This window comes from Anoplophora glabripennis, unplaced genomic scaffold, assembly GCF_000390285.2.
Source record: "Anoplophora glabripennis isolate ALB-LARVAE unplaced genomic scaffold, Agla_2.0 scaffold634, whole genome shotgun sequence".
Lineage (NCBI taxonomy): Eukaryota > Metazoa > Arthropoda > Insecta > Coleoptera > Cerambycidae > Anoplophora > Anoplophora glabripennis.
This window is the reverse complement of record NW_019416707.1, coordinates 74,258-98,222: the sequence shown is the minus strand read 5'-3', so window position 1 is coordinate 98,222 and position 23,965 is coordinate 74,258. Positions and strand designations below refer to the sequence as shown.

The following is a 23,965-nucleotide window of genomic DNA, read 5'->3' as shown; positions in this document are numbered from 1 at the left end:
AGGGTGAGCTATATCTAACATCAGACACGAGAGTACTTTTGAAAAGAAACAGGGTTTTTCATACTAACATTTTTATCAGTTTCTCCTCAATTAACGAAAATTTTTTATATACTGATTTGTTCCAAAAAAAAAAAAAAATATGATTCAAACAAGTGTAACTGGTTTCAACCTTGTATTTAAATGTATATTTAACTTTGTCAACCAATTTATCAGCCTAGAAGAGGAAGGAAGCATTTCTAAAACAAGAATCATAAGAAAAATCCTATTTATTTTCAAAAACACACATTTTGGGTCCGACGATAAATATCACTCGCTGTACTTATAAAAGCTCTTACATATAATTTCAATAGTTGTTCACTTTTAATTTTACTCTTCTTCATCCTTATTTTCTGGCAAATGAGTATTTTTTAATTTTCTTAATACCTCCTGAAGCGTCCTTTAAAACGGGATATGATTTATTAATCCACCGTAAAGAAATTAAATTACATTTTGCTTGTTAAAACTTTTTAAAGCGTAAATTCCGCCGGCTCATAAACCCGGTTACTTCATCTTTCACGCCTTCCTGGAGAGACCGGGAACAATTACACCGGGCAAAATTAACCGACACTAACTGCTCCTTCTAATTAAAAAACGTACAGCTCCTTCTCCTGTTTATCCTTACCCTAATCCGGGAATTCACGAATTAAAAATACACATAACGCGAAGTGTACTACCCCTATTTGTGTTCCGATTCGAGGGAGACCTTAAGGGCGCCCGGTAATTGGGAAAATGAGCAAAGGAAGACTTAATGAGCATTTTGTTGATTACCGTTTACGGGGCTTCGCATTATTACATTGCCAAATTGGGGGTGTAATTTCCTTTAGTGCTTCAGTTGCGGCTTCTAGTATCATTTGTCATTTTTATGCTGTCGGATTCGCTTGTAGGAGGTATATCTTTAAGTTCCCTTAATTTAAAACATTTTGAGTTTGGATACAAGGAGATCGGATAATGAGCGGTTCTATTATTAAAAAAAACGAGTTTTCTTTGTAAAAAATATGGAATAATCACTTATAATGTCTCCGAAATTTTTATTTTATCGAAAGCAGATAGTTTTTCGTATTCTAAAGACGAAAACAAATAGTTTTTCGAAACGTCAACAACTTTTTAAAGAGCGCGATACAAGTTGATGGGTTTTTTGTGCTATATTTTGTATTTGTTTGGTTTTTTGAGTGAGATTTTTCGGTTAGGCAAAACTATTTTTGTGAAAATAACCCATGCCTGATTCTTTTGGCACAAGGGTTTATTTCACTAATTTTTAATTTTTTTACCGGTGGCAAAATACCAAATTCCCCGACAAAAATTTTATTTAATAACCGATTTCTCCAGCAAAATATCAAAATACGTATCTTTCCGCTAACGCTTTCTGCAAAATAATGAACAATCCAATTTCGCTACAATTATAGCTTCTGAAAAATTATGGAAACAACAGTTTCTTATTGGCGAAACGGGTAAAATGAATTTTGACTTTTTAATAAATCGGAATTGTATGCAGTATGACAAAATATTAAGTGAAATGTTATTTTTTTAACGCTGGGCAGAGGGGAAAGTATTAACTTTTATTTGAGACACTGCTTAATAAGATTGTTGCGGTAGTAGTATAAAACTGTATTAAGGAAATATAAATAATGGAGGGTGAAATGTTCCTATTTGTATTGCGACTTCAACTGAACCTCAAGGGTTGTAATTAGGGAAATGAGCTAAAGAAAACTTAAAGATCATTTTCTTGATTACCATTCTTGCCATTGTTAAGGAGTAAAATGAACCCTCAAGAGCATTTTTAAATTGGGGGAATAATTTTCTTTTGTGTGCCGACCGAGATGTCGGATATCATTACTGTGATTTGCCGTTGCCTTTGGGTGCAGTGCGAATAAATCATGATCAGTCGTATAGAATTTATATTTCCACTTCCGTCAGGCTCGAAAACAAACAAGTGAAATTAAATTGTAATCATTTCAATATTTTTATCTAGATTAGATGTTGAGCTAAATCGTATTTTTGGAGAATTTTTTCCTGGAAATTTTTATGCAGAAGAGCGTGAACATTTTTGGCTTAAAAATTGTATTGTAGGTATTGCAGAAAAAATCTAGGAAAAAATTAACCATCCTGTGTTCATTTGTTAAGTGTAAAACCAATTTAAATAAGTTCATGTATAAAAAAAAATTAAAACAAGCTTTTAGTGACGTCATTTTATTTTCGTATTCTTCTCAGCAAACCCTTTCATTTGTTATCATGGGGGTGCATAAAAAATAACTGGTCCGCCATCTTTGGGAGTCCGCCGTATTGGATTTAGAATGACTTCACTTAGCTAACCATGCATTGTCATCCAAACTAAACGTGTGTGCAATATTTCAGCTCAATCGGTTGGGGATAACTGTTTTAAAATTCATTTGCAAGATTTGACCCATACTAACAAGGCAAGTTAAATAAAAGCTTGTAATAAAAAAAAGATAAATAGAAAAGGTGCATTGAAAAATATTAATGAATTAAATTTCTTATAAACGTTCTTTTATTCAAGATTAGGAAGCTGATCAATCTTACTTTTTTTGTTTCATATATTTTCTTGATATTTGCCGAGACTTTTCTTTATCAGATATATCAATATTTAAGCTGTTTTTTTTTTGTACATATTATCTAAAGCTAAATCTCTTTTGTCTTTTCACTTCTAGATTTACAATAGAATAATAAATTTGTTCATAATTGCCACTTGTTTACGCACTTACTATCTTTGCTAGGGAAAGAGGAAGGAAAAAAATTAAAAAAATTAAATACATTACTGGCATACGTGTATAAACTTATCATGAAAAAGATCTCAATTATCAAGAAAATGGTGCTTACTCTCTTTGACACTTACTTTTATGTTTAGCATGATTGATGGGCGTTCCTTAAAATAATAATAACAATAAAGTAAGGGAAGACGTTTCTATGGAAGCTTCGCAATTAGGAACTTTGATTACATTTACGTTGACAATTAATTATTCCAAGTCTTATTATACACGTTGTTAGCAGTGCCAACAATAGCCAATAGTAGTGATATATGGCATCATTTTTTTACACAGAACAATACAAAGTTACGTTTTAAGTATTTTATTTAAAAAACTGAATATAGAGGGTCGCTGATATGTATGGAAACACTGGATTATATCCACCCTGTTTAAAAATATATACTATTCTGTCTTTTTTGTTTCAGGGAGATTCGCCCTTCGGCAAGTCGGAAGCTTACATAAAACTAGAACAATTAGGTGAAGGTTCATACGCAACCGTGTACAAAGGATTTAGTAAGTAAGTGAAACGACCTTCTTTCCGCTATTTTCTCTCACATATCGTTATCCTCGCTCGAGGATAACCCCAAAACCCAAATTACGCGGAATAAAAACTGGCAGGCCCTTGGCGTGCCTAAGTGTACCAGGAAACGAGATCCACGTCAAATTCGGACGGGCCAACATCCGGAAAGGACCATTTTCTCGTGATAGAGGGAAAAATTTATTCATATACAATTTATACCACTAAATTAAGTGATGTATCCTTCTTTGCGTTGCACTTTTTATAGGATTGTTATCTACCAAGTAATTTAGGATGATTAAAAATGTATTTTGAAATATAATAATAGCCCAGTAAATAAAATTTGTAATACATTAAATCAAAAGGTAATTCGTTTCAGATTGAAACTCGGTTTAATAGTTAGTTTAGGCAAAAAGAAATAATATTTCCCAAAAAGTATCGATTTATAACAACAAGATCATTGTTTAAACAATGATTATATTGTAAAAATGACCAAAAAAAATGGAGTTTTTTAGCTGTATTAACATGCGCTCTCCAACAGGATTTTTTTTATTTTCATTTTGTGTTGTCCATTTCCATTTTTTTTATTTAGTTTTATAGGTTTACTTCTTATTAGAGCTCGGGACTCGGTCAGATGATCATAGCCGTCGCGTCTGCCTTTTGCTACAAGGCACCGTACAAAACCAGTAATAACGGTAGTTATTGGCTTCGCGTTTGCTTCGTGTATACGTGTTTTAATATTAAAACGACCTTTCGGTGATAAAGTACCCAAATTTATTTAATTTTATTTATACCTACCTACCTGTTTATTTTTTATTTGTTTACGATGAACACGCCTATGACTGGCCGACGAAAACCCCGACCTTTACGTTGTGAGTACAATTATTTTTTGTAAGTGGTCTCCATTTACATCACAGTGTACATATCCATGGTATCGTTTGGGAGAAATTGGCTAAATTGGCAGCTACCTTTGGCTGCTGTTTTCACACCAGTGGGTTAGGCAGCTTTACTAGCCGTTGGTGGCTGCTGGCTGCTAACAGCACAGTATGAACTTCTAGCAGCCGCTGTTTTTACCATATAAAACCAATGTGAACCCAAACCAGCGGCTGCTTGCTGTGCATATTTACAGCCAGCCGCCACCAGCGGCCGATAAAGTAGTCTAGTCAGACCGCCGCTTTGGTGTCAGTCTCGGTGTCAGTAATAGAATGATTTAAATATTCACCCATTTAATCGTTTTTTCTCTTTCATGTTATCAAATCTTATTAAATTTTGTACAAATAGATACAATATCGTTATCCATAATAAGTTGACTGACCACTGATTGTGAGGGAATAGCTATAAATTTAAAAGGGAATAAGCAAAGAATAAAAGAAATATAAGAAACTACGAGGAAAATGGGCAGATAACGGAACGGAATCTTGGAAATATTTTCAATAGTTTCTTTTCTAGAAATAAAAAAATAAAATATTCCCTATGACGGACTAAGCTGTCCTACATTTTGGTTTGCGTTTGTTTCAGTTTGCAAAATCAAGTGGTGGCACTGAAGGAGATTAGACTGCAAGAGGAGGAGGGCGCTCCGTTCACAGCTATCCGTGAGGCTTCCCTACTGAAAGAACTGAAACATGCCAACATAGTCACCCTCCACGACATAGTACATACCAGAGAAACGCTCACGTTCGTTTTCGAATATGTAGTGAGTATATAAAATATGTTATTTACATCAAATCAAGTTATTTTTGTCTCACTAGCGCCCTATTGTCATATCACATCAGATGGATTGACATTATATAGTTCACCTAAACTAAATCAATATATCGTATCAGAGATCATTAACACTGGCATTCTCAAAATAAACATAATGCTTTAAAAATGTATTTCAAATCTGTCGGATTACTAAGTATTTTTATTTAGGTATATATGTACAATGTGTAAAACACCAAAAATAATTTCAAAATATGAAATAGCTTTATAATTAGTAACGTATAGGTACCAATATTTGATAATCCCGCGAAAATTTTTTTTTTAAACATTCGAATTTTTCTAGTTTTCTGCGCTTTGTCCGCATTGACGTCAAATTAATTTTGGTAACTTTAAAATAATATAATAAATTTGCCATTGCAGTTTTGCTCTGTGCCACTTCGTTAGTTTCATATAGTTGGTACAAGAATGTTATTTATTCTTATGCAGTTGGCTTACAAATGTAACAACAGGTAAAACAGATAAGCGGACACGTGCAACCGGGAGCTGTCCAGTGGCGTAAACAAAAATTTGAAGTGCAATTTATAAAACGAAAACTCAACTACTGATTTAATAAAAAATGAATTAAATAAATTTGTTTTTGATCTTTGATAAACAGTATATAAGTTTATGCACTTACCTTTGATACAATAAAAAAATAAAGTTGATAATTAAAGGAAGTTTAAAGATAAATAATTATTGCACTGTTGAAAGACCAATAATTATCTGAATGATTTAGATGAGCTGAATCCGAATCTGGGGGCAGAATTGCTCTATCACGTCAGGTTTTTTAGATATCCTAACCTAAAATTGCAAAAAACATTGTTTTTCTTCATATTTGAGGTTATGTAGTAATGCCATCTATTCTGTTATTAACGATAGGCATTTGAAAATACGCTAAATGGTTTTTTAATTCGCGAGACATCAATTAAAAAAAAATAAATCAAAATCGGACCTCTAGAAGCTGAGATATGAAAAATGTTTAAGCGCGTCGTGGTTTTGAACTCGCCGATTCAATTTCGAGCAGGCCGAAGCGGCCGCGCTCTCTGCTGTTTGTAAGTACAAAAATTCGACCAATGTTTAAACAAGCGCCAGAGCTCTCCTAATTGACGGATTCGAATTTTTCAAAAAGCGTTTGAAAGCTTGAGAGCCCTTTTATATGTGATTAAATTTTCAAGAACCTAAGGGCCAAATTTTGAAAATTTGAAATTTTGTTTTCAAAAGTTGCAATCCAAAATTATGTAAAATCTATCATACCGATTTTGATGAAATTTGGTGTGATGACTCTACATAGCATGAAGTTTTCTTGAGCCAAGTATGAAGGTCCTATACCCAATTTAAAGGCCCCAAAAAAAATCCCTAAAAAGTATTGTTTTTTAACCCCAATTTTGGCGATTTTTTCGATTTTTACAATAATAATCATGATTCATTTGATTTGTAACTAGTCATATTTTGTAAAAAATTAAATTACAAACATTTTTTTACTTTTCCATTTATTTTTCGCCTAAAATCAACTCTTGAAAAGATAAATAATTAAATAGGAAGAAAAAATATGACATTTTTCGAATTTTTGTAACATATTGTGACACCAAAAGTTAAGTCCACGTTTTTTTTTATGCGCATAGAAAAATTTTCATTTCAAATGGTATTTGAAAGCCAAAAAGCCAAAGATCTCCGTGGATATACGATTCACCCAAACCGCGCCATTATTCCATGGCTAGAAATTGGCCTCAATGATTTGGGATCGAGGGGGATTATCCCTCTTTATCCTGCCTCATCTCGTGTAGGCCTTCGTAGGTGGGCCCCATCCGTCGTCTACCCCGACCGCAAATGCGGTCGGTGTAGGCGCTTTGTGGACCTCCTTTTGTCCTGGCTGGGCCCTGCCGGCTAGGGCCTTTTCTTCTGGCGTTCTTCTTGCTACCCAAACCAAAACAGATACCGCCTAGTATATAATTAATTTTGACAATTTGGAGATTAACACATACAATTTATTGGGTCAAAAATGTTTAAATATAATAAGTTAATTTTCATTTCTCCAACTTGTACTTTGCACAAAATAAACTCTTTCAATACACACTCTTCTAAAAGTTTATAATAAGGTAATACAACTTATGCTTTCTTGTTTCACAGCACACAGATTTATCCCAATACTTGGAAAGGCACAGCGGCGGTCTGGACCCCCGCAACGTGCGCCTCTTCCTCTTCCAGCTGCTGCGCGGCCTCGCCTACTGCCACAAACGTCTAGTGCTGCACCGCGACGTCAAGCCCCAGAACCTCCTGATCAGCGAAATTGGCGAACTGAAGCTGGCCGACTTCGGCTTGGCCAGGGCCAAGTCCGTGCCCAGCCACACCTACTCCCATGAGGTGGTCACCTTGTGGTACCGGCCGCCGGACGTCCTACTTGGCAGTACCGAGTACTCCACCTCACTTGACATGTGGGGGGTAGGATGCATCTTCGTGGAGATGATCACGGGCATGGCCATATTTCCCGGTGTAAGGGACACCTATGATCAGTTAGATAAAATTTTTAAGGTAGAGAATCACCTATATTTCTTTGCTAGAGTTCCAAAATAGGAGGCGTAGTCTCATAAATAAATCGGGCTGTAATTTTTAAGTATTAATTTCCAGCTTAGGCGTTTCCTTGCTTGTCATATGCGTGCAAATGGGAAAAACATTATTCGTGTCTTTAAAAATGGAATCATGTGCGAGCGTTAGTGAATAATCTGTTAATAATGAGGGTAATTGTAAACAAGTGAATTTAACAAGATCTTTATATGTCTCACCCCTCGCAAACATCTACATGTTGAGAATGAGTAATAGCCTGCAGTTTTGGGTACCTAGTATGTTACATTAACTGATCATTTACTAAGTGCCCTTGAGGTCGAAAGAGTTGAATCAATGGTGTTGTTCCTCGTAGGTATTAGGTACTCCAACAGAAGAAGACTGGGCTGGCGTCACTAGACTGCCAGGTTACAAACTACATAGGATAGGTCAGTACAGGCCCAGACGGTTGGGGCTTTGTTGGCCCAGGCTGCACGATGTAGTTCACGGCGAAGCCATGGCCATGGCCCTTCTACAACTAGACCCCCAAAAAAGACTGGGCGCTGAAGAAGCAATGACCCATCGTTACTTTGATGGGCTACCTAAGAAGCTTCTAGAACTGCCAGATGGTGAGTAAATTCGTATTGAGAACTGTTTTTTCTTGAAGAATGTTTGGAGTGTTTGAAATTAACAATTGAAAGCCGCTTTTCTTTCAGATTCTTCAATATTCACTGTTGAAGGTGTACACCTATGTCCAGAGCAGTATTCGGGTATAAAATGAGGTTGACCTTGTCTACCTCTCTCAGGAAAAAAACATCTTTAAGCAATGACCACAGTCAGTCAACCGTATCCCTTTACATACTTGCTTCACGATTAAAAAAAAAAAAACTGTAATGACACCTCGTTGTGCACTGCTGTTGCAATTATTTTTATTATGTTTACTGTTTAGTTAAGGTTAATAATATTTTGATTATTCGTTATCGCGCATCTTAGGACAATTATGCGGTTTCATTAAAAAAAAAAAGACTGGAAAATATATTTTCTGAATGGTTTGGATATAACTTGTTGGTTGGCTAGGAATTTTTCAGTAACGTCCAGGATTCAACGAATTTTACAGAAGAAAGCCATAAGTATATATAACTTACGAACTAAAAATGCCACAACCGACAAATTATTAACAATGGGGGGACACTAACATTTATTTATTTTTAAATTATTGCAAAATCTTAGTGCAATTTTAGACAATTTTACTATCTTTAATACCGTATAGGGGCCATTCAGAATTTTCTTTTTTAATTAACCAGGATTTAGTTACCTTTTCTTACATTATTTAAGGAAATTTCTTCAGTTTTTCGACAGTGTTTTGTTTTTTAGAGGGTAATTATTACTCGCAAAATTATATCATATTTATAGTTACATTTGTACGATACCCTCAGAAATTGTTTATGTACGATTTGCAAAATGTATATTCTAAAAATCACTTAAAATGTTTTAAAAGTTATTTTCAACTATATACAGGCTCGGAAAGTGCTCATGGTACATCGGCCGTTACGTGAGAGCGATAAAGTAAGTCATAGAAATCCGTGCGATAGAGAAGGATGGCTATAATGAAGGCGTCTCATAGTCACCGCCCGTTTAGCCTTTCCACAAATAAGATTCACTTCCACTTGTAATTCAGCGACCGGTGGTTCGGAATACCGAAGTCGGAATTGTATAACTAGTGACATCTATTAAAGAAAAGGCAAATGACGAAAACAAAGATGACCACCGGTCGCTGAATTACAAGTGGAAGTGGATCTTATTTGTGGAAGGGCGAAACGGGCAGTGACTATGAGACGCCTTCATTATAGCCATCCTTCTCTATCACACTTATTTCTATGACTTACTTTATTGCTCTCACGTAACGGCCGATGTACCATGGGGACTTTCCGAACCTGTATATCTACATAGGTTATTTAAACGCAATATTTGAGACTGTTCAGGTCCTCGAATATTATCTTAGATGTTGATAAACTGGTTGAATAATTTTCTTCGGCTTAATGATGATGACTATGGATTTAAAAGGAGACGTTAAGTGATGCGATATAAAATAAGTACACATAATTAAGTACAACTAAAAAATTATTGAATTGAATTTTTGAACTGAAGAAACTTGTTGAAAATTAGAATATACATTTTTTCAGTTATTTACATTCAAAGTTGTTACTGTTAACTTTTATCTTAAGAGTTATTAGAAAATGCAGTTGGTAGTCTTATATAAGTGATTTTTTTATGATATGAAATTCTCCAAAAATTATTGTGATTAATTTACTTTTAGGTACTACGTTTTATTTCCAGAAGTTGTACATGTTTTGAAAATGCAAGTTTTTTTTTGTTTTTCTTTATTTTAGCGGATCAAGTCGGAATATAGAACATGTTTTTCGTACTCCTGGATGACGCATTTTCAATTTACATAATTTTAGGTTTTTGTAAATATGGAGAATATTTTATTAGAATAAACTGATAAACACAATTTTTTGTTCCATTTACACCTTTAAGATGTCAAATTGTTCCGTTCACAGATTCACAAAGGTTAAACTTGTCGTTTGTTAAAACTGGGAGGTAAGTATTTTCCTTAAGAATCAGATCCAGATTTGAATATTCATTACTCACATTTTCATGACATAGAACCTAATTTAGAACGAGTTTCGATTTTGAAAAAACAATTTTTGTTTACATGTTTCCCGTGACCTTTCATGGCGAAAAATTAAAGAAATCCTATTTCAACATCATTATAATAATATTGTTTCGAATTTAGTACCCTTTTCAGACTTTAGGCCTGTTAAATTTAATTTTTGCATGAATTATGTGTTGGATTTTTTACAATGATTTCCTTTGTGAATCTGACCCCCCCCCAGACACAACAGTAACTGCAAACAACATGGAAATGTAAAATACGCCGATCCATTCCTTCCAAGGTGCTCAATTACTAATAGGTCACTCTGCTGATCGAAATTAGGGAAAATGTCTGGCTGTTTAAATTGAAACTGCTGAGCAGTGGAACTGAATTTTACAAGGCTGGGATTGCCATTGCCTTGACTGGCACAACCAAATAACAGATTACTCATGTTGGCAATTTATCAGATTTATTTAGAATTTTTTGAGTTTATATTTTCATCCGGCTTCTATGTATTATTCCCTAAATTGCCAACATTATGATCTGCGCTCTAAACCTTTCAACTATCGAAGTTTTTTTCATAGAGAGTAGCAAAACCCTTGCTTTAAAGATTTACTGTCAGATTTAATATTGTCTTATTCTTGTAAATAGTGTAAAAAGTTTTATTGTTGAGGATTACCAGTACACCTTGTTGTTTTTGCATTTAGATTTTAGTTTTAAGGATATTTAGAATAAAAAGAGTAGCTTTCATTAGCAAACAGTAATGTAGAAACTCCTTCATACTTCTTATATATACCTAAAATATTTTACGTCGAAATAATATTTATTTAATCAAGCTTATACATATTCTTTATTTTTCGTTTTAGTAAAGTAGTAAAGTTATTTTTCTTATAAAAAGCCTAATAGAACCATCTAGTTTGTGAAAAAAAAAGTAAGCGATTATGAGAAAAAAGAAATATTAAAAATCTGAAGGTAAATGATTAGAAAAACCTTATACAAGTGCCAAAGGGCAATAGCGTAAGCGTTAGCTCTAGTTATATCAAAACAGTAATTCCGTTACGTCTTTCAAAAAATTTTGTCGAAGTCTCAAATATGGAAATGGAATATACTCGCAATGGCTGGTTTGATAAAAATTTATAACACTATGATTTCTAATTAATATATAAATTTTCCACGTTTTTACAGAACTTAAATATTAAATTGGCTGATTTAATATTAATGCTGATTTAAGTATTCTGCCGATAGGCTGATTTAATATTAAGCTGATTTCAGTATTATGCCGATTAGCTGATTTAAGTATTCTGCCGATAGGCTGATTTAATATCAATGCTGATTTCAGTATTTTGCCGATTGGCTGATTTAATATTAATGCTGATTTCAGTATTCTGCCGATTGGCTGATTTAATATTAATGCTGATTTCAGTATTCTGCCGATTGGCTGATTTAATATTAATGCTAATTTCAGTATTCTGCCGATTGGCTGACTTAATATCAATACTGATTTCAGTATTCTGACGATAGGCTGATTTAATATTAATTCTGATTTCAGTATTCTGCCGATAGGCTGATTTAATATTAATTCCGATTTCAGTATTCTGCCGATAGGCTGATTTAATATTAATTCTGATTTCAGTATTCTGCTGATAGGCTGATTTAATATTAATGCTGATTTCAGAATTTTGCCGATAGGCTGATTTAATATTAATGCTGATTTTAGAATTCTGACGATAGGCTGATTTAATATTAATGCTGATTTCAGTATTCTGCCGATTGGCTGATTTAAGTAGGCTGATTTAATATTAATTCTGACTTCAGTATTTTGCCGATAGGCTGATTTAATAAAAATGCTGATTTCAGTATTCTGCCGATTGGCTAATTTAATATTAATGCTGATTTCAGTGTTCTACCGATTGGCTGATTTAATATTAATACTGATTTCAGTGTTCTGCCGATTGGCTGGTTACAGTATTCTGCCGATTGGCTGATTTAAGTACCCTGCCGATAGGCCGATTTAATATTAATGCTGATTTCAGTATTCTGCCAATTGGCTGATTTAATTATTCTGCCGAATATTAACATTCATCGAGTCTATTCCAGATTCTGTGACGAGACTGTAAAAACCTACACGCAGATATCAAAACGCTAGTATATAAAATTACGCCTAAAATTATAGCGAGCATGTTTTCTTGAATTTGCAAATAGAGAAAGCTGTGAGCTCTAGAACACCACTTTTTTAGTAAAATAAAGTTAGCAGAAAAATGTAATCTTAGCGTAGTCCAAATCCGGACGAAAGGCACTAAATTTTGCGGCAATGCACCCCTCCAAGGTACGTCCAAAATACATGCCGTCGACATAGTAACCGTTGTAAACGGCATGTTAGATTAGCATTAGGTTTAATCACATCCAGCTCAGTGCACGCTTTAACGCGCACATGTGTTTTTGTTTCAATGACAAATCAAAATTAAATGAATAGTGGACCTCCGGTTATTAACACAAGATTTAACAGTGGAGTATTTTAGTAAGCGTAAAAGTTGTGGTAATAACTGCGGTATTGATGGAGATATGAATGTAGTTCTCTAAGTGCACCATTTTTGTTTTTAGTGTACAGAATTGGTGTGAAATTGCTCTTATGTGATAGAGTCTAATTGTTAAACTTTTGGTTTGTTAATGATTGTATTTATTGAAAGGGTAAATAAAATTTTATGATAATACCGAGGACTAATGGTGTACGTAATTACTGTACCATGTTGCATTGTACATAGAAATAGTTGTTTATAATAAGTTTATTATAAGAGTATCGAAAATATTAATAATTAATAAATGTCTTTGTATAAAATTATTTGCCTGTTATTGACTTCTGTAACATGTTCCTCCTTTCATCCCTACAATATAACCTTTTGAAAACCGCTGATTTCAATATAAATAACGTTCTTTGCTCTTTTACTATCATTCTCTTACACATTTCCAAATATATGCAAAGTGTATGTCCTCGGTGAACACTGAATCACCGAACTAAAAGTGGATCAACAATTAATATTCCCAAGATTTATTCAAAACGCAATCACAGTAAAACTAAAATATCAGCTTTTTTCTAGTAATAACTAGGTCACTTAAAAAATTTAAAATAATTTTGTTAAATATATTAAAATAAACTTACTAGCATCTCAGTTTGTTGCAAAAGAAAAATGGACCTTAATAGATATCTCTTTCATTAAAATAGTCTCAAGAAACGAATCATGGCGTGGAGCAACGATACGAATCCCTATGAGTTCACCGAGGTCTCCCAATTACACAGAACCACAAAAAATAAATGAGGAGAGTTTTGCCCCATCACGTCGGCGTTTTTTTCTAACCTAAAAAAACGACGAAACTATGAGCCAACAATATCAACCCTTAAACCATATAACCTGAAAATCTATAACCTCGAAACTCATAAATCCCAATAAACTGCAAATACAAAATACATAGGTATTGTATTTTTGAAACTGAGAGAGTTGCACGAAACTAAATTTGTACAGGACATAGCTAATACAATTCGAAACATTGCCTTAATGTTAAAAATGTTGTCACCGCCGTTCTTAGTTGTGAAAATTCGAAATATTTGGAATTATTCAAATTTCGTGGCTGAAAACCTTTTTTATAGATAAGAGCCTTTTTTTATTTATAAGGGTGGCTGCCAGATAATTTAAGCTATTCACGTATAAAAATGTAACATACATCAACAAATAAGTTTTAAAAGCAATAATTTTTATAAGCATTTTTTATATATGAGGGTGGATGCCACCCTNCTTAATAGATATCTCTTTCATTAAAATAGTCTCAAGAAACAAATCATGGCGTGGAGCAACGATATGAATCCCTATGAGTTCACCGAGGTCTCCCAATTACACAGAACCACAAAAAATAAATGAGTGGAGAGTTTTGCCCCATCACGTCAGCGTATTTTGCTAATCTAAAAAAACGACTTGAAACTATGAGACCCAACAATATCAATCCTTAAACCATATAATCCTGTACTTTCATAACTCGATAAACTTAAGATCGATAATAATCTATAACTCTAAAACCCATAACCTGAAAATCTATAACCTCAAAACTCATAAATCCCAATAAACTGCAAATACAAAATACATAGTCTGAGAGAGTTGCACGAAACTAAATTTGTACAGGACATAGCTAGGTAATATGATGCGAAACATCGCCTTAATGTTAAAAATGTTGTCACCGCTGTTCTTGGTGGTGAAAATTCGAAATATTTGGAATTATTCAAATTTTGTGGCTGAAAACATACATAGGTATCGTAATTTTGAAACCGAGAGGGTTGTATGAAACTAAATTTGTACAGGACATAGCTAATACAATTCGAAACATCGCCTTAATTTTAAAAATGTTGTCACCGCCGTTCTTGGTTGTGAAAATTCGAAATATTTGGAATTATTCAAATTTCGTGGCTGAGAGCCTTTTTTTATTTATAAGGGTGGCTGCCAGATAATTTAAGCGATTCACGTATAAAAATGTAACATACATCAACAAATAAGTTTTAAAAGCAATAATTTTTATAAGCATTTTTTATATATGAGGGTGGATGCCACCCTTAATACGGGCCGGGCATATAAAAAAACATACAGGACTATGTTGGAAGAGATAATTTAAGCGATTCACGTATAAAAACTTAACAGACATCAACAAATAATTTTTATAAGCATTTTTTATACATAAGGGTGGCTGCCACCCTTAATACGGCCCGGGCATTTATAAAAACACACAGAACTTTGTAGAAGGGGATAATTTAAGCTATTCACATAGAGAAATTTAACAGACCTGAAATAATATATAAATTTACAATATTTACGTAAGGGCGGCATCCACCCTCAGGTATGAGAACTGGAAATACATATACACTCCGTATATTAATCCGATTTTCGAGTCATTTGAATCTATAAATGTTGAAAATTTTAACAGGCATTACCACATGAACGAAAATCATAATCTGAAAAACCGTTGCTGGAAAACCGTTGCTATATTCACATCCGTCCTTTTTTGTACTAAAATTATAATTTTACAATACCCAAGTACTAAAAGTTGTTCGTTCATTCATTTAAAAGAAATTACATTTATCTCTGAATAAGTTATGCAGATTTAAAATGGTGGGATGGCTTCATTTTAAAGCTAAAGCCTTACCTACCTGTTACAGAATAATCTGATGGCACAAAATTAGAGCGTGGAACTGCTGAAATCCATATCTTCTTGTGCTTAACTTCTTCACCATATAGAAAACCAAGAAAGTGAACTTGGAGGGTAGGTATCTTAAATAAACATTTACATTTAAGTCACAGGACACGACGCGACACGACACGGCACTGAACACTAAACTGACCGGCACATACCGTCCGACATCTGTACTTAACCTATAAATTGCAATTATGTTTAAAATAACGAAAACAAGTCACTAATTTATAAAAAAATATACCACAGACACTGAAAAGACACAAAACAACTTAAAAAACGCGTTTTTCAATGTAGTTAAATTATTTTTATCGCCGAAAATTGAGAAATTACGCACGCAGCAATCGGCAACGGTGATTTACGAAATAAAACAAGCCACTAGCACAGCACAGCACAGCAGATGATCTATGATGTCATTACACGTGTGTTTGTGAGGTTAGGTTTTTTTAAATGGTAATAGACAAAAAATTATCAAGAGATAAACAACAAGTGGAAGAATTATTTTTTATTAAATATCATTCATACAATATTTCAATTAATACAAAACTTTCTAAAAATAACAAATTATAGGTACAGTCACTGGCATAATTTACCGATAAAAAACAAAGTACGTTGTTCACAATAATTAAGTACAATTTAATTAGAACTGAGGTATTTCTTAATGGCTGCTGAATCTCTCTTCAGCCATGCAGTGTTCAACTGTATAGTTTCCACGGCTTGTTGTACGGTTCTTTCCGTACCAGGCGACTTGTGTTCCCGGAAGAATGTTTCCACCTCCGTGGACATCTTTTCGCTGGCAAAGTTCTCCGTTAAGTACTTAACCAACCTGGTTAGCAGGTACCCACTGAAACGCTCTACGATCTTGCTCCAGTTGTCTTTGAAGAACTGCCAGGCCAGCTCGCGACCCACGTGAGTGAGTGCCACGGAAATTATTACAAATACTGTGTCCTGCGAGCGTACTTCATCCTAAAAGAAAATAATACAATTGAAAACTGATGAATATTCATTCAAACATCTACAAGCTTATTATTCCACTTTTTTATTTTTAATTTTAGGAAAAGTAGAGGGTGGCCTTGGTTGAAAACATTTGCAACGCAATCGAGATGCCGCCCTGGCATTTTGATCATGTTCCCCGTAAATTAATATTATGCTCTCTACTTCGGTACTTTCGTAAACAAAAATGGGCACAAAAATAACCACTCGTTCAGAAAAATTGATGTGATTTCGCAAAAATTTTCGTTTTTTTTTGTATTTACAATCAGTAAAGGACACGACCTAACTGCTTTAAATTTGCCTTGACCTTTGAAAAAAATGTTTCTATTATGGGACACCGCTTTTGGAAAATATCCGAAAAGAACGTTTAACACCCTGTATCTCAAAGAATAAACTAGATTTATAACATATGCGACTTCACTCACCGACATGGCAAAATCGAGAACTTTCTTCAACAATTCGGGATCCTTGGCGGCCCCCAGCGACCTGCTGATCCTGTCCTTCTCCTCGTGGAGATCCGTCGACCGATACAACTGCAAAAGCGTGTCGTACTCTTCCTTTCCCCCAGCCCTCAGCACAGTCTTGTAGCAGGCGCTACGGAGATCCGCCGGCAAGGTCTGATCCGATTTAACGTGAACGACGAACCGTTCCCTGGCCTCCTTGATGGTGTCTTCATCGTCCAGCCAGGCGAGCCGGCCCAAGACGAGACCTCTGAGCAGGGTGTCGAGGTGAGTTTCGTCCGGTTTTTGGTTCCAGCCCAGTCGTTTGTACACTTTACGTAGGAGTTGTTTTTGGTACTAAAACAAAAATTAATATATATGGATTGACCGTTCATATTTATTAGACTTACTTTTTTATAGTCGATATCACACTCGGTATTTCCCAAAACTTGCCCCACTCTTCCAAGGATATTTCCTATAGAGGACCACACATTGTAGTCGGTTTCGTCTTCGAAGGCCTTGAGTAGTTTCAACACCTCCACTGTACTTGTATGGCCAGCCTTTACCATAGCAAAGAGATCGTCCAAGAGCCCTAGCCTGAAAGAAAAAAAATTTTTTTCCACCAAGATGAAAACAAAGTGATTTCTTACCTATCCAATGGAGGCAGGGTCTTATTTTGTATAGCGGGAATGAATTTCTCCAACATTTCCGGCGTGTACTGAGTCCTATAAAATCCTATGGTGCCGGGGTTGATTTTTATCCACTCGGAAGGTTTTACATCAGGTACAACCACTTCGGCCGTAGGCGTCTTAAGAACAGTGCTCACTACTTCCTTAGAAGGGTTTTTAGAGGTAGATATCGAGATTGGTATCAACCAGAGGTAGTTTCCTGAGGGTTTGGAGCCGTCCGCTGTGAATTTGGTTTGGGAGAGTGTCAGGGTCACACCCTTTCCATCGCCTGTAATAGTAAACATTGACAATGATGTGTCTTTATTTAGAATAATTGTACAATAGACCGCAAGAGGGCTAACTTTTGGCCCACTCACCAGAAAACCTAACCTAACCTAGAATATATGAGTATTATACATCAAAGCACAATAATGATAAGACACTAACTTACGTTTACATTTTTTTTGTCTTTATTAGATTGGTATAGTTTTTATACTCATAAAAACTAGTTATATATAGAAATGAATGTTACTCAAGAGAATAACGGAGGTGGCGACATCTATTTCATTAATTTAAAATCACTCTCATAGGGGAACACCTACTTTTGTAATTGGTCATTTTTATGTTTCTTCGGCAAGACCCTTTATCTCCTTCCAAAAAGGTGTAGTTGTAGATTATTTTTAACAGTAGAAAGTAAAAAAAATATTGCTTGGTGTCTCAAGTAAAGTCTTTCCGATCTCAATTTAAGACCAAAGAGCTAGACATTAACTTTGCATTGAAATATTTGAAAAACTTGTTCCTATATTTATTTAGCCATACCTATATACAAGTCTGGTCGAACTAAACGTGGAGGTGGTAGAAATGTATATGCCCAGTTGAAGAATAACATAGCCGCACTGGGCGACTGGGCCATAAATTTCAGTTGTTGACAAATTGTCTAGCAGTGCAGTGCAGCAATGCGGAATTTGGTGTGATTCAGGTTATTTTAATTTATTATTCATATTACAACTGCGAAAGGGAGAAATAAGAGGGATGTTTTGTTTACTAATAACATTACAACATGGCATTTTAGAGACCTTTTTACACGGAACAAAACGAAATACCACCAGAACCGGTTGTTGATGAAACAGATTTAGAATTTATAAATAAAGATTTACATGTTCAATGTCAGCGTCTCATTTTAAAAATTTACGATTGTTTAAAAATGGAAGAAAATGAAATTATAAATAGAATTCACATATTAACTAAAGTTTCAATGTCCACAATTTTTCATGCTATAGATCATTGCGTAAAAAAAAATCTTAAAATATTGATGACATGACGAGAGACGTGATTCAGTGGACAATTTATAATTTATATAAAGAAAAAATATGTTGTTGGTTGGCCAAATGAACATGTAATTTAGCAGACAAATTTTTTAGAGACGCTTATGAAACTCATTAAATTTTATTGCTAGGCATTTTTATACAAGTTCGCCCGACTTCGAAAATACTTTACTACTAGAAACTGCATTATTGAATCAAAAGGGTAAATTGCAAACATATGGAAAACGATAAAGCAAGGAGACTGTCCTAAAATTACAAACACATCATCCTGGCCTGATATAATTGATTTGGTTGTAGACAAATTGGATTCAGGCCAACAAATATTTTGATTTGCCTGTAACTGCAAATACCTATTAAAAAATCTTGGAGAGCCATAGAAACAGCAGATTTTTTATAATTCAAAATTCAGAAATAGAGCAGTACAAAATAAATACGGTTATGCGTTTTTCCTTCGATCAGCTGTTTGACAAAGGAACAACAAATTTTTGGAAGACAACAAGACTATCACAGTTTTTTTCTTTATTATATTTGTATGTTTATAATGGAATCTCAGGACAAACCAAATTTTTTAAATTAATATTTAAACCAAGACCACAATACTTTAACTGAATATTAAACAGAAACCCTAAATTGTTAGCACTGATATAAGTAGGTACTATATCAGCTATAAAATATACATTTTTTGTAAATACATGGTCTCTCCCCTTATTGCACACAAAAAATTTCATATCATCAAATATATCCGCATTATAAATTAAAAAGAAAGTTGGCCCCAACACAGGTCCCTGGAGCACTCCCGAGATATAATGCTCCGTTTTGCATACAGATCATCTAATAAAACATTTTGAAATATTCACAAAACTATTACTAATTTTACTGCACTACAGAGATTAAGAAATCTGACACTCACCTGACGACTTGCTGGCGACTTTAACAACAGGGAAACCCATTTGTTTCGTCCAAGTTGACATGACGTCCCCGACCGGCTTATTACTGGCTTCCTCCAATGCCGCCCACAAATCCTCGGTAAAAGTATTTTTGTACTGGTGCCTGGTTAAGTACAGGTGCATGCCCTTCCTAAAGTCCTCGTCGCCGATATAGTGGTGCAGCATCCTTATCACCGAAGCTCCCTTATTGTAACTGATATCGTCGAATATCTCGTCGATTTCAGAGGGATTCCCTACAGGTACTTCGATGGGGTGAGAATTTTTTAAACTGTCCAGTTCTAACGCCTTAATATACGAGTCGTTGACGAACTGCGTCCAAATATCGTACTCCGGGAACAGGTAGTTGACGCATAGGAACTCGACGAAAGAGGCGTAGCCTTCGTTGAGCCACAAGTGCGTCCACCACTCCATGGTTACCAGGTTTCCGAACCACTGGTGGGCTAGCTCGTGTCCGACAACGAGAGCTATCCACTGTTTGCTCACCGCCGAGGTATTCTGGGGGTCGACAAGCAGACACGTCTCCCTAAAATGAACATAATATTTCTTATGAATTATGACGTAAATCAGGAGAAATATCTGTGTAGTCACGATTCAAACAAATGACGATTATTTACTGGCGTTCAATGATGTCAAATGTCATTTTAATTCGTTCGTTACTGATTTATGGTGCATAAAAAAATTAATTTTGTGGAAGAGTAGAGACAAAATTTTCGAAGGTTGTCATTTGAAAGTGTCTTCTATAGAATTAAATACAGTGTGTTCAAATTTTATCTAGATCCCCTTTAAATAAACCTAGTGACCATATGATGACCAAATTAGGAATTCATGGCCTACTATGATTTTTTTCAATGTGAAGGTAATATTGGTGATTTTTATCTAAAATCGGAAAACGCAGCATCATTCTACAACCCTTAAAATCCTTAAATATGAAATTTCATTAAATTTCTTTATCCCCAACTTTCCTATGAAGCCTTGCAATTGCTGAAATCGTGAAAAATTATGTTAGTCCCGTTATCTAGGAGGCCTTGGAATTAAATGAAAAGTGTACGAAGGAAGACCCTTAGGGTCAAAACAAAAGAAAAAAACTGCTGATGTTAGTTTTTTATTAAAACTTTTGTATAATATAAAACGATTAGCAATTTTTAGATGGACTGATTGGTTACAATTGTGTGCAAATCGTGTATTTTCTATGTATGTCGAAATATATCATCTCGATATAAAATATGTTCTCTATAGAATGTCAGTTCAACATTATTTCGAGTATTGAACGTATTTCATATTTATTATTCAGGATTGTTCATCGTTCCGTTACATAATCGCGCTTAGAACGCCATACACATGATACACAATGGAATATTTTTCTCCAATGAAAGCATTTGCCGTACGAATTCATTAAATGCAATTTTTAAACCTTAATTATCAACAATCCCCAGTTCACACAGAGCAAAAGGTTTACAAAACGTCTCATTGTTATGTCATAATTGTCCTAGGTGCCTCTTCGAGGGAAATTTATATTTCAAACTGCAATTATTTTATAATGAATGCATGGAGTACCGTTAGCTAATAACACACGGATACATAATTTTTCTGTTTATGTAAGAATTTAGTAAAAGTGAATCTATTAATATCAAAGTAACTCTTTTAAGCCGGCAAATAAAATATCACGGTACTTTTATTCTTCGGCCAATGATGGTCCATTAAATGCAATTAGATGTAGCGTTTATGTGTGCCATTAAAAAGCGTTTTCGTAATAAAAAATTTAATAATTGGTGTGCAAAATACGTCTTACATCGATCGCTAACTGCACACAATAAAGCTGATATATCGTGAAGGACAATAAATCTTTTATGTTAACCATACCAGGTGGTCATTTTTAAAGTGTAACCCTAAGAATATCGGAAAGTGTATGAAGTAAAATTGGTTAAATTGGAAAAACGTTGCACATTCTCATTGAAAATTCATTTAAGTCACCTCGTTGGTGAAATATCTTGAAAACCTAGCTTTGGGTGTAAAGGTTAGAAAATTTTCCAAACCAACTAGATCCCCATATTTTCACAGCACACTTTCGATTTTCTATATGGGTGTCACAGTGGATTGGAAACCAAGTCAAAATTTTGACTAACCTAACCTAACCTAACCAACTTATATGCCTGCCAAATTTCATTCATATTTTAATTTAAAAAATATGAAAATTTCAGCTTTTTCGAGATATTTTGAGAATAATTCAAATTATTTTCAATTTTTTAAAACAGTAAATAGCATGAAAATGCACAACTTTTTTGTAGTTTAGTCCAGGAGTGCTAATGGTGTACATCTTAAAGTGACTTTTGAAATTTACAAAAACTGGAAAACTGAAAAAATTGTTTTCATTCATACGAGTCAAAAATCATAGTTACTAGTTTTTGCAATTTTAAACATTTTTAAGACAATATATAGAACATCTTTTTCGAAAAAAAAAACAAAATATTAATTTTATCACCTAGAAAGACCAGTTGATGAATTCTAAGAAAAACAGCCACATAATACTCACCTGTAAGTAACAAGACCCCAGTTTTCCATAGCCCCAGCGCTAAAGTCCGCTATGGCAATCAAATCTATTTTTGGTAAAGGATAAGCTATATCGAAGTATCCCTTATAGTAAGGCAATACTTTGGTGGCTACTTCCAGGGCAAACAAGCCTTGTTCCTTCTTCCCCTTCGGCGTATAAACCCTCACTAACACCCCGTCGCTAGATTTATCCTCGACGTAGTCATATTCTCCAATGACTGCCGCTACCAGATACGTAGACATTATCGGAGTTTTTTCAAAAGTATATCTGGAAAAGAAAAACACCTCTCATTTAGTGTCACATCTACAAATGACCATTGAAATACTTGAATACTTGCCTTACAGCATCTCCTTTTGTCTCGCTATCTTTTACGGGCATATTAGACAAAGCTACCAAATCCTTTGGTACAGTTAGGCTGATATCGAATGTCGCTTTTAGGGCTGGCTCGTCCCAACAGGGAAAGCATCTTCGGGCATCAGTCGATTCGAACTGGGTTACTGCGGCATAGGTTTCTTCTCCTTTTTCATTGACATATTTGCTCCTGCAAAATGCAGAGAATTATAAATATTCATCCGTAACAAAGGTTCAGGGCCGCCAGGTAAATATTTTTCACTGTAACAACATTTTTTAAGGTATCTGGCAAAATTTTTCATAAGAGTACAAAAAACAGTTTAAAATAACATTGCAACAAATTTTCAGGGTAAATTTTTCTCATCGAAACAACAAGAGTAGCAATATTTTCTACATCAATTACTAATGATTCTTCAGAGACAGTACACAAAACACAGTTCTGATCAATGACCTGGATGACAGACCAAACTTTGTAGTCCATTTCCCTCATAATAACAGCTTAGACATAAAATTTGATCAAAAACTGGTGTCCGAGTTCGAAGATGAAGGTATTACAATTTTTAAAATTAGTTATTTGAAGCTGCAGTCTTCAGATCTGGATAGATCATTTGCGTATGAAACTTTTGTAGGTTCCTGATAGTTTTTTTTTTTATAAAAGTTTACAGTTAAAAGTCTAAAAACTGTGATAAACTAAAAGGATTTTTAATACTGACGCTAGGTGATAATCAGAATAAGTTGAAGTTTTGAAGCATAAATTCACTTTTATCTTAAATGAATGTGAATAAGATGAATAGATTCAACTTTTCTGTAATTATGTACCTTTAATTATTGAGAAATTACAGCAAAATTATTGACTTCACAGAGAAATTGTTTTATTGTCTTTTTTTGAGTAAAGTTTTACTTTGAACATTTAGATAAATTTAGATTTAGTAATTTTACAGAAGATGTGCAAAACTGACGTCACTATGCTTCAATACACTTTACGCATTTTGATTTTAAAAACTAAAAAAATTCCAAAAGATATCTAGAGAAATAATTCTTAGATAAGAAAATATTCTCAATTTGGACAAAAAATACGATACGTTCCCTCATTTTTGATACGCCACTGTGTTACACCATTTCAAGACGCATATTTCTCTACTCTATGTAACGCAAAGTTCAAAATTCACTAAATTTATGAATACAAAGAGTTATCAAGTTTATTTATCATTCTCT

At 34.3% G+C, this 23,965-nt stretch overlaps 2 protein-coding genes across 5 annotated transcripts in view; one reads left to right on the top strand and one right to left on the bottom strand.

Moving 5' to 3' along the window:
* Nucleotides 1–9,153, top strand: part of LOC108914209 (cyclin-dependent kinase 14) — a 188,830-nt gene extending 179,677 nt beyond the window's left edge. For all 4 annotated transcript variants that reach the window (XM_018719965.2, XM_018719967.2, XM_018719966.2 and 1 more), the window contains 5 exons: nt 3,227–3,318; nt 4,837–5,011; nt 7,186–7,587; nt 7,973–8,225; nt 8,313–9,153. In XM_018719965.2, the coding sequence (XP_018575481.1) occupies nt 3,227–3,318; nt 4,837–5,011; nt 7,186–7,587; nt 7,973–8,225; nt 8,313–8,377 (987 nt within the window). In that variant the 3' untranslated portion in view covers nt 8,378–9,153. The remainder of the gene's footprint in view (nt 1–3,226; nt 3,319–4,836; nt 5,012–7,185; nt 7,588–7,972; nt 8,226–8,312) is intronic.
* A 6,815-nt stretch (nt 9,154–15,968) lies between these two features.
* The window catches only part of LOC108914205 (puromycin-sensitive aminopeptidase), a 51,769-nt gene continuing 43,772 nt past the window's right edge, over nt 15,969–23,965 (bottom strand). Inside the window, exons 3-9 of the mRNA XM_018719957.2 lie at nt 22,737–22,940; nt 22,382–22,666; nt 19,815–20,374; nt 17,562–17,868; nt 17,322–17,508; nt 16,897–17,268; nt 15,969–16,444 (exon numbers count right to left, since the gene is read on the bottom strand). Of these exons, the coding sequence (XP_018575473.1) occupies nt 16,115–16,444; nt 16,897–17,268; nt 17,322–17,508; nt 17,562–17,868; nt 19,815–20,374; nt 22,382–22,666; nt 22,737–22,940 (2,245 nt within the window). The 3' untranslated portion in view covers nt 15,969–16,114. The remainder of the gene's footprint in view (nt 16,445–16,896; nt 17,269–17,321; nt 17,509–17,561; nt 17,869–19,814; nt 20,375–22,381; nt 22,667–22,736; nt 22,941–23,965) is intronic.